Raw genomic sequence first — 13,096 nt, forward strand, 5'->3', positions numbered from 1 at the left:
CAGAAGAGGAGATACTAATCATCAGCGTTTCAATATGCTCTCAGAAGTTTTGATCTGGTATTTCTGCTAAACTCTTTACAACTCAATAAAACAATCTAATTTTAAAACTAGCAAGACACAGACACTTTACAGAAGGGTATACAATTGTCAAGCATATAAAAAGATGCATATAGCATCACTAGTCATCAAGGAAATCCAAATTAAAACCACAATGAACACCAAATAAAATCATTAAAATTAAAAATATCAGGTTTGGTGAGAATGTGAAGTAGCAGCAGCTCTCATGGGGGGAATCCACAAGGGTATGACCACGGTGGGAAACTGGCAGTTTCTTACAATGCTCAAACACCTATCTACCTTATGGCCTGGAAACTGTTTATAATACTGAAAACATAGGTCCATAAAAAACTTGTACACAAACTTCATAACAGCTTTATTTGTAACAGCCCCAAACAAGAAAACCACCCAAATGGATATACAAATTGGGGCACAGCCATACAATGAAATGTATACTCAGCACAATGAACAGACTGAAAGAAATGAAGAGATACGCCTCAGATGATCACACAAAGATGAAGCTCCTGGCACAGGAAGCCAAATACATTTCCATTTAGCTAACCTATGGCGATAGGAAGGTCAATGGTGGCTTTAGGGGATGTGGAGACCAACCACAATGGAGGGGGAGGGGATGACTCTGAGGGGACCAGAAGATGCTCTCTATTTCAACTGATGCGTGGTTACTCAAGTGCGTGTACCTGTCAAGCTCAAACCTTACACCGAAAATCCTGGCACTTTATTATATGCAAATTATACCTCCATACAATCAACTTCTTCTTAAAACTTTAAAAAATTTGATTTTTACAAACTTCAACTATAGCTATTTCTAGTTTATTTAAGGTCTATGATAGAAGATACTAACAGTACAGTAAGACTTAAAGTGTTAAAATAATTAAAATGCCATATTGAGGCAATCAAGTAATGATGCTAAAAAAAACTCACAAATGTGCAAACTAGTACTGCTACATATTCACCATCTCCAGCCACAGCCAAGCACATAACTTACCAGAACAGCTTCACATCTCTTCTCACAACCTGAATTAGGCCTCAGTGCCTGTACAAAAATTTTAATGCAACTAACTCCACCACATTCCATAAGACCCTGCATTCCTTTAAGACTCACTTCGAGTGTCATCTCCTTCAGAAAGCCCTTCCTGATTACCCCTTTTTCTTCTGAATTCCCTGCCTGGCTTTGGAGCCCCCTCTACTGGGACATACTATAGACTATGTCTATCTTTATCACTGATCCTCACCACAGGGTGTTAAAGTAATCTGTTTTATGTCAGTATCTACCCCGTACATAGATCTTTTAGGATGGGGATGTTCACTTACCTTTGTATCCTCAGCATCCTACTATAGGACCTGGAAAGAGGCTGGCATTCCACAAATCATTTGGGATTAACAAGCATATCTTCCCTACACATATTTCCAGACAGTACAACACTGAAATAGATACCAGACTAGAAGAGTCAGGAAAACTGGCCTCTTCACAGTTCAGATCTCAAACTGCCCAGTTACATGACCTTCATCATCTACTTGCCCTTCCCTAGATAAAAATCACTCCGTTTCTTATTTAAATAACAAGTCAACATTATGAATCTACACCACTTAAGCAAAGAGTGCTATCCCACATATACTCTACTTTTCACACCAACATAAGGTGCAACAGGGCAATTCTGTTATTTCAAAAGCAGGCTATTTTCCATTTATTTTCGTCAGTTACGTGCTTCAGTTAATAAGAACAACAGCTAACAACTTCTGATTTTTAACACTGTGTTCCAGGCACCAAGCTAAATATTTAATAAATGCTAGTCTCATTCGATCCTCATTTTTTTAAAAAAATGAAGCTGTATATACTGCTATTACTTTGATTTTGTCAGTGAAGAAAGTGAGGCTTAGAGAAGTAACTTCCCCAAAGCCACCTAACTAGGGAAAGACAACAGCGGGTATAAACCCCAGTCTGACTCCCCAGCCCATACGCCTCACTGCTATAGTGCACGACAGCAGAGCATCACGTGTTCATACACCCTGAGTCATGTCTGCATAAGAGGCACCAACTAGGTTTTAAGCAGCTGAGTCAAAGCAAAACCCAGAATAATTTGATGGAATATTTGCTAGAACATGGCAAAGTGGATTTATGCCTTTCCACAAATCTCTGTTGTGACCTGTTTAAGTACCAAATTTACTCATTTGTCATCTTACCCAGGGCAGAAGGGCAGCCCTGGTGGCTCGGCGGTTTAGCGCCGCCTTCAGCCCAGGATGTGATCTTGGAGACCTGGGATGGAGTCCCACGTCAGGCTCCCTGCATGGAGCCTGCTTCTCCCTCTGCCTGTGTTTTTGCCCCTCTGTGTGTTTTTCATGAATAAATAAATAAAATCTTAAAAAAAAAAAGAGAGAGAGAGAGAGAGAGAGACAAACCCTCTGATCTTTCCATCACAGATGTCAGGGAGTCATTTCCTACTCTCTGAAAATACCTGAGTACCTTCACGAGTGTGCATATGTGAGCATGGGAAAATGGGAAGCATGTAGTGAGTGCTAAGTCACGTAGAAAATGAGAAGACCAGAGCACAACACCTACTGTTTACTCTCCAACAGTTCAGATCCCAAATGCCTGATGAATTGGCCCTGTTTCTTACCAGCAGAACTCTGCTTTAATTATGTAACTTTCCTAACAGTTAAGTAGCAATCAACATTTTAATTCAATGAAATTACACCTCTCCTTCTGAATCTGGGACATATAAGCGTAACTTCATAGACGATTCATGCAATACAAACCTGGTCAATATTGAGGCGAAGTGGCATTAGGGATACTCTCAGGCAGCATTCCTGTGGTGACCTGCCAGACTCCGGTCGCACATGTAATGCTTTCACTGTCAGCTACAAGATAAGAATATTTTTTCCCCAATGAAATTACAACCTTGTTTTCTTTAAAAAAAAAAAAGAAGAAGAAAGAAGAAAGAAGAAAGAAGAAAGAAGAAAGAAGAAAGAAGAAAGAAGAAAGAAGAAAGAAGAAGAAAGAAGAAAGAAGAAAGAAGAAGAAAGAAGAAAGAAGAAAGAAGAAAGAAGAAAGAAGAAAGAAGAAAGAAGAAAGAAGAAAGAAGAAGAAGAAAGAAGAAAGAAGAAAGAAGAAAGAAGAAAGAAGAAAGAAGAAAGAAGAAAGAAGAAAGAAGAAAGAAGAAAGAAGAAAGAAGAAAGAAGAAAGAAGAAAGAAGAAAGAAGAAAGAAGAAAGAAGAAAGAAGAAAGAAGAAAGAAGAAAGAAGAAAGAAGAAAGAAGAAAGAAGAAAGAAGAAAGAAGAAAGAAGAAAGAAGAAAGAAGAAAGAAGAAAGAAGAAAGAAGAAAGAAGAAAGAAGAAAGAAGAAAGAAGAAAGAAGAAAGAAGAAAGAAGAAAGAAGAAAGAAGAAAGAAGAAAGAAGAAAGAAGAAAGAAGAAAGAAGAAAGAAGAAAGAAGAAAGAAGAAAGAAGAAAGAAGAAAGAAGAAAGAAGAAAGAAGAAAGAAGAAAGAAGAAAGAAGAAAGAAGAAAGAAGAAAGAAGAAAGAAGAAAGAAGAAAGAAGAAAGAAGAAAGAAGAAAGAAGAAAGAAGAAAGAAGAAAGAAGAAAGAAGAAAGAAGAAAGAAGAAAGAAGAAAGAAGAAAGAAGAAAGAAGAAAGAAGAAAGAAGAAAGAAGAAAGAAGAAAGAAGAAAGAAGAAAGAAGAAAGAAGAAAGAAGAAAGAAGAAGAAGAAGAAAGAAGAAAGAAGAAGAAGAAGAAGAAGAAGAAGAAGAAGAAGAAGAAGAAGAAGAAAAGAAACAAATAAAAAATCCCAATGTTACTCCTTAGAGGAGAACTAAAAGTGGAATGGTTTCCCCCCTTTTCCTTAAAAGCCTGAATCACACTTTTCTGGGTCACACACTCCCTGAAAAACCTCATGAGAGAAATGGATTCTCTTTAGTGGGAAAGATGCAAATGACAGTGCTGTACACATAGTGTCCTGGGAGCCCGCTGGGCCCCTGAAGCGAACCTGTAGAGCCACCCTCCAAAGATGGCTTTCTAGGACATTTTCTTCCAGCAATCCTGAATCATTCCTATTCCACTAAAATTCAGAAAGTGTTAGAAATCCGGAAAACTTCCAGCAATACTAAATATTTTGTGTAGATCACTATGGACTTCTGGTTTTCCTCATGTATCATCAGCAATAATAATTAATGGGCCCTAAAAGTGACATGTAAAATAATTTTTAAATAAAACATTAAGCGGCTTATTTAAAAGGGATTTTCATATTAGCATAAAAAAAAACCTTCAATTTTCTCCAATCTAAATCTTCTGCAGTTAGATACAATAAACATACTTTTTGAAAAATACGCAACAGAAAACATGAGGTCTTAAATCTTACCATGTTGGAATGAGCTTTTCGAGGCATTTCTTTACTACAATACAGGTACAAAAACTTATTCATTTGTGATGTTGCCAGACGATCTCGAATTTCAAGATCCTGCACAATGAACACCTGCCGGGAGACTGGCTGCTCTACGAGGCCAGAATCACACTCTGGCTTGCAAGGCGGGTAGACCTCGTGCTGAAACTTCACCTTCACAGACAAAAAAAAAAAAAAAAAAAAACCACACAACAATTTTTACCTTTTATTTAAATTAGTTTTCCTCTTTAAAATGCAAAGTATCACCCATCATTTTCTTTGAATTCTCAGCTTCCACTCCACTTTCAGAGAACAGAACATTCCTTCATTTGTTCACTATATTGATCTATGTATGCCCCACCACACGAGGATAAGCTCAAATGACATTTCTTATTCAATCTTGGCAAAATCCTTATCTTTTTCAAGCAAAACCCTCCATAGGAATAATACACAAAATTGTCATCTTGCATACCTATGAAACCACTTGAGAAAGAACCAGTGGAGGCAGGGCTCAAGTTCCAAAGGGGGGCAAGGATACAAGCAAATGCATGGAATCTTCATCACTGCAATATCTCCATGTTAAGTACCCTAATATATATATATATGACAGTTGGCACAATCCCAGATAAGCTGGAAGAATTGAATGCATATAATGTCGTTGGTGACCTGAACATACTGGTCTCTAGACATTCATGAAGGATCTGATCACACAGGTCTTATCCAACAGCAGGCCCTTCCAGACATATCCCAAGGCAGTGGTTTCCCAAGTGTAGTCCTGGGAAAGGTATTATCAGAATCACCTGGGAACTCATTAAAAATGCAAATTCATGAGCCCCACCTCAGACCTACTGATTCAGAAATTCTAGGGCCCAGCAACTTGTTTTAATAAGCCCTCAAGAGGATTCTTTCTGATGCTTGCTCAACTCTGAAAGACTCCTCTAAGGACAGCCTGGGAAAACAAAAATGAAACAAAACCCCTCAAACTTCTCAGAACACCTGAGAAAGAAAAAGAAAAAGTTCTACAAACCCCCTGCACTTTTCCAATCCAAAGGGCTAGGACTTATGACTCAAGACCACAAGGTTGGGGAGTAACCAAAGAACTGCTATTAATGCTCTTACTTCAGTGGCTTTTTCCTTTCAAAATGCCATCTTACCTTGCTTAATTGTATTTCCATTAAAAAGTCATGGTTTCTTCCTTTTCCCCCACATACCATGTTGCGTCCATGCCTTGTGGGTGTGTGAGAAGGTGAGCTGTGAGGACTGCTATAAATGGAAAAATAAAAATTAAAAATAAGAATAAATAAACCTTTTGTTAAAGGAAATATTTAAAGAAAGGTAATGAATAACCTCAGGAAAAACAGCAAGATAAAAAGAGAAAATAAGATTATAGAACTATCAACACATGGCCACAAACTGTATTTCTCTATATCAAATCTACATCTTTATGCTTTAGAGACACTGAGAATGTGAATTTTATTACTGCCGTTGTGGCAATCATCTGCCTGCTAAATATTTACGACTCTGGAAAAACTAACTATGGTGTTGGCATTCATATAACAGGACATGTAAAAATGAGAACTCTTGAGAAATTCTTTAGTACATCACAAACTTCTTACAGTCAGAGTACAAATCCTAAATATCCCAATCAATACAGAAGAGAATTGAAGTTGTAAGTTCTTAAAAATCACTTTTAAATAGAAAGTCTATACACTGTTGTGCTAGAGGTTATCATTCCCTGAAGCCTTCTCTGATCCTCCCACCCTGATAAGAATGTTCACCCCACCGCACCTAGTCTCCGTAGACCTCTTCTAGACCCACCGAACAATGCACTCATTTAACAAGTACTTCAGGAGCATCGCCTCTTGCCTGGCAGTCTACTGGATGCAGGAGATTCAGGGCCAGGCGTGGTCCCTGCCTCTTGAGGCATACACTTCACTTCATTGCCCTCATCTGCTTACATAATGGTCCTTTTGAACAGAGGGCAGATTCTGAGTCTTACTCATTTTAGTGAATGTGCCTCTAACACAAGCTCTGGCACTTGGTAAATATCCAAAATATTTTGCTGAATGGCAATCACTTAAGTCACGTTTTAGTAAATATACAAACAATGCAACGATGTTTAGAAATGAAAAGCTTTAACATTAAAAGAGTAACATTTAAATTAGTTTTCTTTGTAAAGATTTTATTTATTTATTCATGAGAGAGAGGCAGAGACACAGGCAGAGGGAGAAGCAGGCTCCCCACATGTGGGACTTGATCCCAGGACCCCAGGATCACAACCTAAGCCAAAGGCAGAAGCTCAATCACTGAGCCACCAGGGTACCCCTAAATTACAGTTTTCAATACTACTTTGTTAAAAAGTTTTGTAAAGATTTTATTTGAGAGAGAGAGTGCTCATGAGCAGAGGGAGCACCAGACTCCCTGCTGAGGGATCCATCCCAAGACCCTAAGATCATGACCTGAGCCAGAGGCAGATGCTTAACCAATGAAGCCACCCAGGGGCCCCTTAATTCTTAAAATGACAAATTCTATGTATTTCTCTATGAAAAGAATATAGTGTCGGTAAAAAAAATAAATAAATAAGCTTCTGTAGAATTCAACTTACATGTAACTTTTAGCAGGAGAAGTAGGAGGGGCGGTTCCAAAATCCTTTCCTCCATAAAGATGCCAAACAAGAGAGACTTCTTTAACAACATAGCGGACGACAGGGACCGGAAAATGCAATGGGGCTTTGCTCGTATCAGTCTTCTTAACAGGCTGACTAAAGTAATTCTCTCTTATTACAATTGCATCATCAACCATTACTTTTACAACGGGCTCTTCTTCCTTCTCCTAAAATAAACATGGAACACACAGTCTTGTCTCAGTAGAAATTACTGATTATTATACTGCATAACTCAAATTTCTTGATTCTGGCATTCTAATATCAATATATGAATTGGGCAAGTACTGACATTAATACCACACTGCATACCCTGCATTATTCAGCATCAAATGGACTTACTGTTCTATGTAAATCACTCCACAAGGAGTCTTCATATCCTTCAATTTGGCCTTTACTATTTGATAACAAAAAGGCACAAATTTAGTGGGTGTGTATTGTTGTGGATGTGTGTCTGTGTGTATAGTTCTTTAATTCAAAATCAGTACTACATTCCAAATTGAACATACTTCAATATACTGACCAAATTACCATGTTTAATTGCTTTTTATGTTTTTAATTTCCTAGGATGAAGTAAACAAATACATTCACCAAGTTATTAGTAAGCAGTTTAATATGTATATAGACTAAATGGTGACTCATGAAGTTCAACTCCAGCATTAATGCTTAACTATTCTAGTTGAACTCTATTCATTACATCTAGATCATACTTTTTAAATGTGAGCATGACTCTCACATGGCAATTACACTCATCAACCATCCATCAGTCTTCACACAAACCACGTCTTACCTTTCCCAATTCTTGGACTAGCAACTCTGGATAGCACTCCTTTCGCCATTTCCTTGCCCTAAAAGCTATCTTAACTACATTCAACATCTGTAGTTTAATAATCTATGTAGAAAATTTTGCCCTCAAACTAATACACTATATATTAACTAACTTGAATTTAAATCTAAAAAAATTTTTAAATAAATTTTTTTTTTTAATTTTGCAAATATAGAGCATCTTGGAGTTTTGGAGCAATGTGTCACAGAAATAAATAGTGAAGTACAGCAAACATTTGCAAAGCCTCAATAATAAGTTACAAAATGAAGTCACTGTAAAGTGCCAAGAATTCTTAAAAAAAAAAAAAAAAAAAAAAAATCTAGAGACTCCTTCTCAGGTACCCTTTGGTCAATTCAATTTGTAACACTACCTAAAGGCCTCAATTGTATTATCCATTTATTACCTGACTGTTTGCTCTTGGTGCAAAAAGAATGCAAAAGTCGTCATTCTCAGTAGGCACACCTGCCATTGCATCACTAATCAAGTGGGGTGTGAATGAGGTATAAGGAGGGCCAGGCTCCTGGGACACATTCCCACTCTCATCTGGAAACAGGAAGAGGTCTGAACAACAAGGCTCCTGAATTTGAGATTTTTCATCCAAAACACCTAGGTAAAAAAGAATACAACACTCAACTTGGCACATTCTGAAACATCAACAATAACACTTAAACATTTTAGCTACATGTCAGATACAGTTTTCACCTACATCTCATTTCTTACAATAACCTTCTGACTACTAATAAAAAGAGTGATAATAAGTTTGAAGTTCTCTATGAGAACAGTAAATGACGGTCTCAAAGTCATAGCAAGTCTCCTCTTCGTTATTTCGCACTAGAGCAGCTCAGAAATTGAGCAGCAGCTGGTTAGTGTTGACTAGAGTTTTGTTTAAACCAGAATTGCGGGATCCCTGGGTGGCGCAGCGGTTTGGCGCCTGCCTTTGGCCCAGGGCACGATCCTGGAGACCCGGGATCGAATCCCACCATCGGGCTCCCGGTTCATGGAGCCTGCTTCTCCCTCTGCCTGTGTGTCTGCCCCTCACTCTCTCTCTCTCTATCATAAATAAATAGAAATTTTAAAAAAATTATTACATATTAGATCCACTAATTCTTTCACCATTCGGTCATTCCAAACCACTGTAATATGGACTCGGAATGTGAAGATGAATAAAGTGATATCTTAGCCTCAAGAGGCTCATAGATCAGATTTTTAAATTCTTCTATGGCAGCACCTTGGAGTTACTCATCCTTTATAAGTGCCCAGTGCTGGGGGATCCCTGGGTGGCTCAGTGGTTTAGCACTTGCCTTTGGCCCAGAGTGTGATCCCGGAGTCCTGGGATCAAGTCCCACATCAGGATCCCTGCATGAAGCCTGCTTCTCCCTCTGCCTGTATCTCTACCCCTCTCTCTCTTCATTCTCTCTCTCTCTCGAATAAACAAATAAAATCTTAAAAAAAAAAAAAAAAGTGACCAGTGCACCTGAATTGAAGCTGCTCAGTAAACATGAAATATTCTTTCCCACAGAAGTAGGTAGCTGCTAAAAGTTCCTATTTGTTCCTGAGTTCTAATTTATGCTAAATTAGAATGAAATCAACAATTTAACCATAAATTTTATGATACCAGGAGATAATTTTTAAAAATTACGATTTCATAACATATAGAAATGACTTTTCAACCAATTAGAAAAGAAATATTTTTAGATAGATGCTTCAAAGTACTTAGATGCTTCCGGTTGGTTTTGAAGGCTCTCCCACTGGCTGGTCCCTCCCTTTGCTGGCCAATTCTTTCCAATGAGAAGGGAGTTGTTGTTCCAGTAAGAGCCAAAGCTGTAAGATAAGGCTTCTGCACCTCTTTCAACATTCATGACCTTGCCAAGACTACCTTCTCTCCCCACTCCATATACTACTTTTTTTTTTCCACATACCACTCTTTAAAAGCCAACTCCTCTCACTTTTACTGAAATCTAATGAGACAATTCCAATAGTTGAGATCGTTACCCACTCCCCCAAGCACTTTCTCATGTCATTTCTCAATCATTCTAAGTAAGAGCATCAGTCTGGCTTGGTGCCAATCTGTTTTACGAAACTCTAAGCTAACAGAAAAGATAAGCTTTGTCTTTCACTTAATCTGTATCCCCCACAACACCCTGGCCAGTGGTTATTTATCTACTAGTCGCTTGATCACACAAGTGGATTGACTAATAAATATCTACCAAAACTTGGACTTTTAATAAGTTGTTCACTGCAGAATTTATAAGCAGACAAATAACATAAGCTTCAAGTGTGGCCCCAGTGCTCCCAGGGAGGAAGACCTGGCCTGTCCTACCGTTAGCCTGGGCTTGCGTAGACGCAGCAGCCTGCTGCAGATCAACCTCTTCCATAGCGTCACTCATCAAATCACGTAACATCTGCTGGTCGGCTTCAGGAAGGACTGGACCTCGTGAGGATGAGCGACCACTGGAATCTACCTACAGCCAAAACACCTAATTAAAAATAACTGAAAATGCTCTAAGAAGTAAACTACTTAGCATGATTTTGTCCTAGAAACACACTACAGTTTACAGCAGAAACAGAACACAGCTGTTGTTCTACCTTCTGCCTGGAAACTATTACATTTTAAGCTGTTAGCATCATTACCACCCCAACAACTACTGGCAAACAAATAAATGTGCCATCGTCTCAAAGCCAGGATGGTAAGCTGGGATGGTGGAGAGAAAGCACCCTAGAAGATTCAGAAGCTAAGAACACTACAGTGAGGCCTGGGGAGAGGCAGTCTTTCTCTGCAGAGTAGGAACTGCTCAAATCTGGCAGCTACACCAACCACTTCATGGCACAAAGCAGCTGGAGGTCAGAGCCTTGTGGCTTGGAGTGAATAGACACCCAAGGACATCAGGGGGCATACACAGCAGGGGAAATCTACTAAGTGAAGATTCATGGGCTTCAACTCCAGCACTGGTGCTTAATCATTTTGGTTAGTGAACTGTGCATTCATGAAATCCAGACCATGCTTTTTAAATGGGAGCATGACTCTAACATGGAAAGATCCAATTTGAAAGGGATAATTCAAAATAACTTTTAATAAACCGGAGAATGTTTTTTAAAAGAGAATAAACAGTAGAGAGAGGGAGTCTCATAAATCGCCTTAACAGTGAGAAGACAACAGGAGCAAGAAGTCCAGACCTGAAGCATAACACGAATGAAGTGCCAGAGCATCTAAACCAGAGACAATGCATGACCAGTCAGACCCATACTAGAGGCTCTGTTACCTCAGAGACTGAATCCTGTTCACGGAGCAGTTCATGAAAGACAATGAAGTAGCACTAACAAGTTAAAAATGCTAAGCAAACCAGACATTGCTCAATCTATACGTAAGAAAGCACATGAGAGTATAAGAAAGCACTGACCCAGAAATCAAAGTATCTGAGTTTTGTTGCTGTTTTTGCTAATTTGGGCAAATCGCCTAATTCTCGGGGTTTTAACTTATTCATCTCTAAAACAGAAGTGACCCTCTTTAACCTATCACACAGAGCTAAAGAAAATCAGAAACGAGAAAATATACCGAAAATCTAACAGAACCATATGTAACAAAAGGTAGCATTAGTCGTCTGGTAATAATACCAACCCTTATATCTATCTTCTCAGAAGCATTTTTACATGTAAGACTAGCAGAGAATAAGCTCTTGCTAGCTAAGTGTTTTCTTTCTTCCAGAGGGGAGATGAAAATAACTCAAGTCTGGAAGAAAGTACTGCATTGGCCCAGAAGACGAATGTTCCGAAACAAAGAATATCAAACAATAGAATGGTTTTCCAAAAAGGCCCATGGAGTCACCTTTCCGGACCCTATCACTCTGAAGGTAAATAACAACTAGGTGATTTCTCAAAGTTTCTTTTCTACCTCATGACTGTCATGAGGACCTCACTGGCACACACACATCACTCAGGTGGCTGCAAGGTGTCAGGGGTGAGTTAGCTCTAATGAACGATGCTGCCAGCTCTACCTTCATCTTTCGGTGAGGGGCTCCAGGCTTCATCTCTACCTTGCTCGCTGCATGTAAGTCCCCATAGCTTGCAATGTATTGAATGAGGTTCATTAACGCAGCACAAGAGTCTGAGCATGTTCGGATATGGACAATGTCACTAGAACAGTGTAGCTCAAAGCGTGGCTCAGTCTGGATGGACACAAGGGAAAAGGAATAAACAGGTTTTCCAAACAAGAGATAAAAATTTCCTGTTTTGCATAGGTTTACATTAAATAAAATAGAATTTTACTTGCCACAGGAAATGTATAACTAAATCTTAAAACATTTTATCTACTTTTAACCAAAATAATTTTACAGTAAATTCAATTTTTTAGTCACTCCTATAAAAAATAGGAGTTACATAAAAATTTCCATTTATTTTAATAGCTTACTTGCTCTCCATCAGAATCAGATTTCATTGCAGTTATGGTTAATTCCAAAAGCCCCATATCCATCACACGAACGTAATCTAGAATTTTTTTAATTAACAAAATAATCTGAGTAAAGGTTCCACAAAATACTTATCCAACCAACATGTAATAAAACTAGCATCTCTTTAAAATTCATGGCAGTTAGTGGTACAAATATTTAGAATGCAACAGAAATACAGCTTCACCTTATGAAAGTCCTATAATTCCTTTTATTTAGGAACAAAACTAATCTTATATTAAATAGAGTATATGTAACTTGATGCACTTAACTAACGTTCTAAGGACATTACAATTTCAAACTGGTATTTAATAAGATTCTTAGTTCAATGGCATTATTCCAGAGTTCAAACACTTTAAAATAGTCACATAAAAAAAAAAAAAAAAGCATTCATCCATCCCAGACTTTGTTTTTTAACTCTTACCTCTACTCAAATTAATAGTGACAGTATTACATTTGTCAGACAGATGTAAAGCAGCTTCATCCAAGATTATCCTGAGGAAACAATATAAAAACAATATCCAAAATATTAACTTTGAATACATGACATGTGACCACAACATCTTTAGTTGTATCATTCTTCTGATTTACAAGCTATGAAAGTCACTGGTGATTTCTTACAAGTGACATCTAACATCCCTAAAACTCATGATTTCTGAGTGCTAGAAATATTTAAATGGTGTTAAGAATGAGACTGAATTATTTGCTAAATTAAT

The 13,096-nt window shown here is 38.0% G+C and overlaps 1 protein-coding gene across 2 annotated transcripts in view; it reads right to left on the reverse strand.

The window, feature by feature from the left end:
- The window catches only part of ATG2B (autophagy related 2B), a 71,808-nt gene that overhangs the window by 14,379 nt on the left and 44,333 nt on the right, over positions 1-13,096 (reverse strand). For both annotated transcript variants that reach the window (XM_072762247.1, XM_072762246.1), the window contains exons 26-34: positions 12,805-12,875; positions 12,344-12,420; positions 11,931-12,101; positions 10,259-10,400; positions 8,342-8,544; positions 7,056-7,282; positions 5,605-5,713; positions 4,430-4,624; positions 2,833-2,934 (exon numbers count right to left, since the gene is read on the reverse strand). In XM_072762247.1, the coding sequence (XP_072618348.1) occupies positions 2,833-2,934; positions 4,430-4,624; positions 5,605-5,713; positions 7,056-7,282; positions 8,342-8,544; positions 10,259-10,400; positions 11,931-12,101; positions 12,344-12,420; positions 12,805-12,875 (1,297 nt within the window). The remainder of the gene's footprint in view (positions 1-2,832; positions 2,935-4,429; positions 4,625-5,604; positions 5,714-7,055; positions 7,283-8,341; positions 8,545-10,258; positions 10,401-11,930; positions 12,102-12,343; positions 12,421-12,804; positions 12,876-13,096) is intronic.

The sequence above is a fragment of the Vulpes vulpes genome, chromosome 6 (genome assembly GCF_048418805.1).
Source record: "Vulpes vulpes isolate BD-2025 chromosome 6, VulVul3, whole genome shotgun sequence".
Taxonomy (NCBI): Eukaryota; Metazoa; Chordata; class Mammalia; order Carnivora; family Canidae; genus Vulpes; species Vulpes vulpes.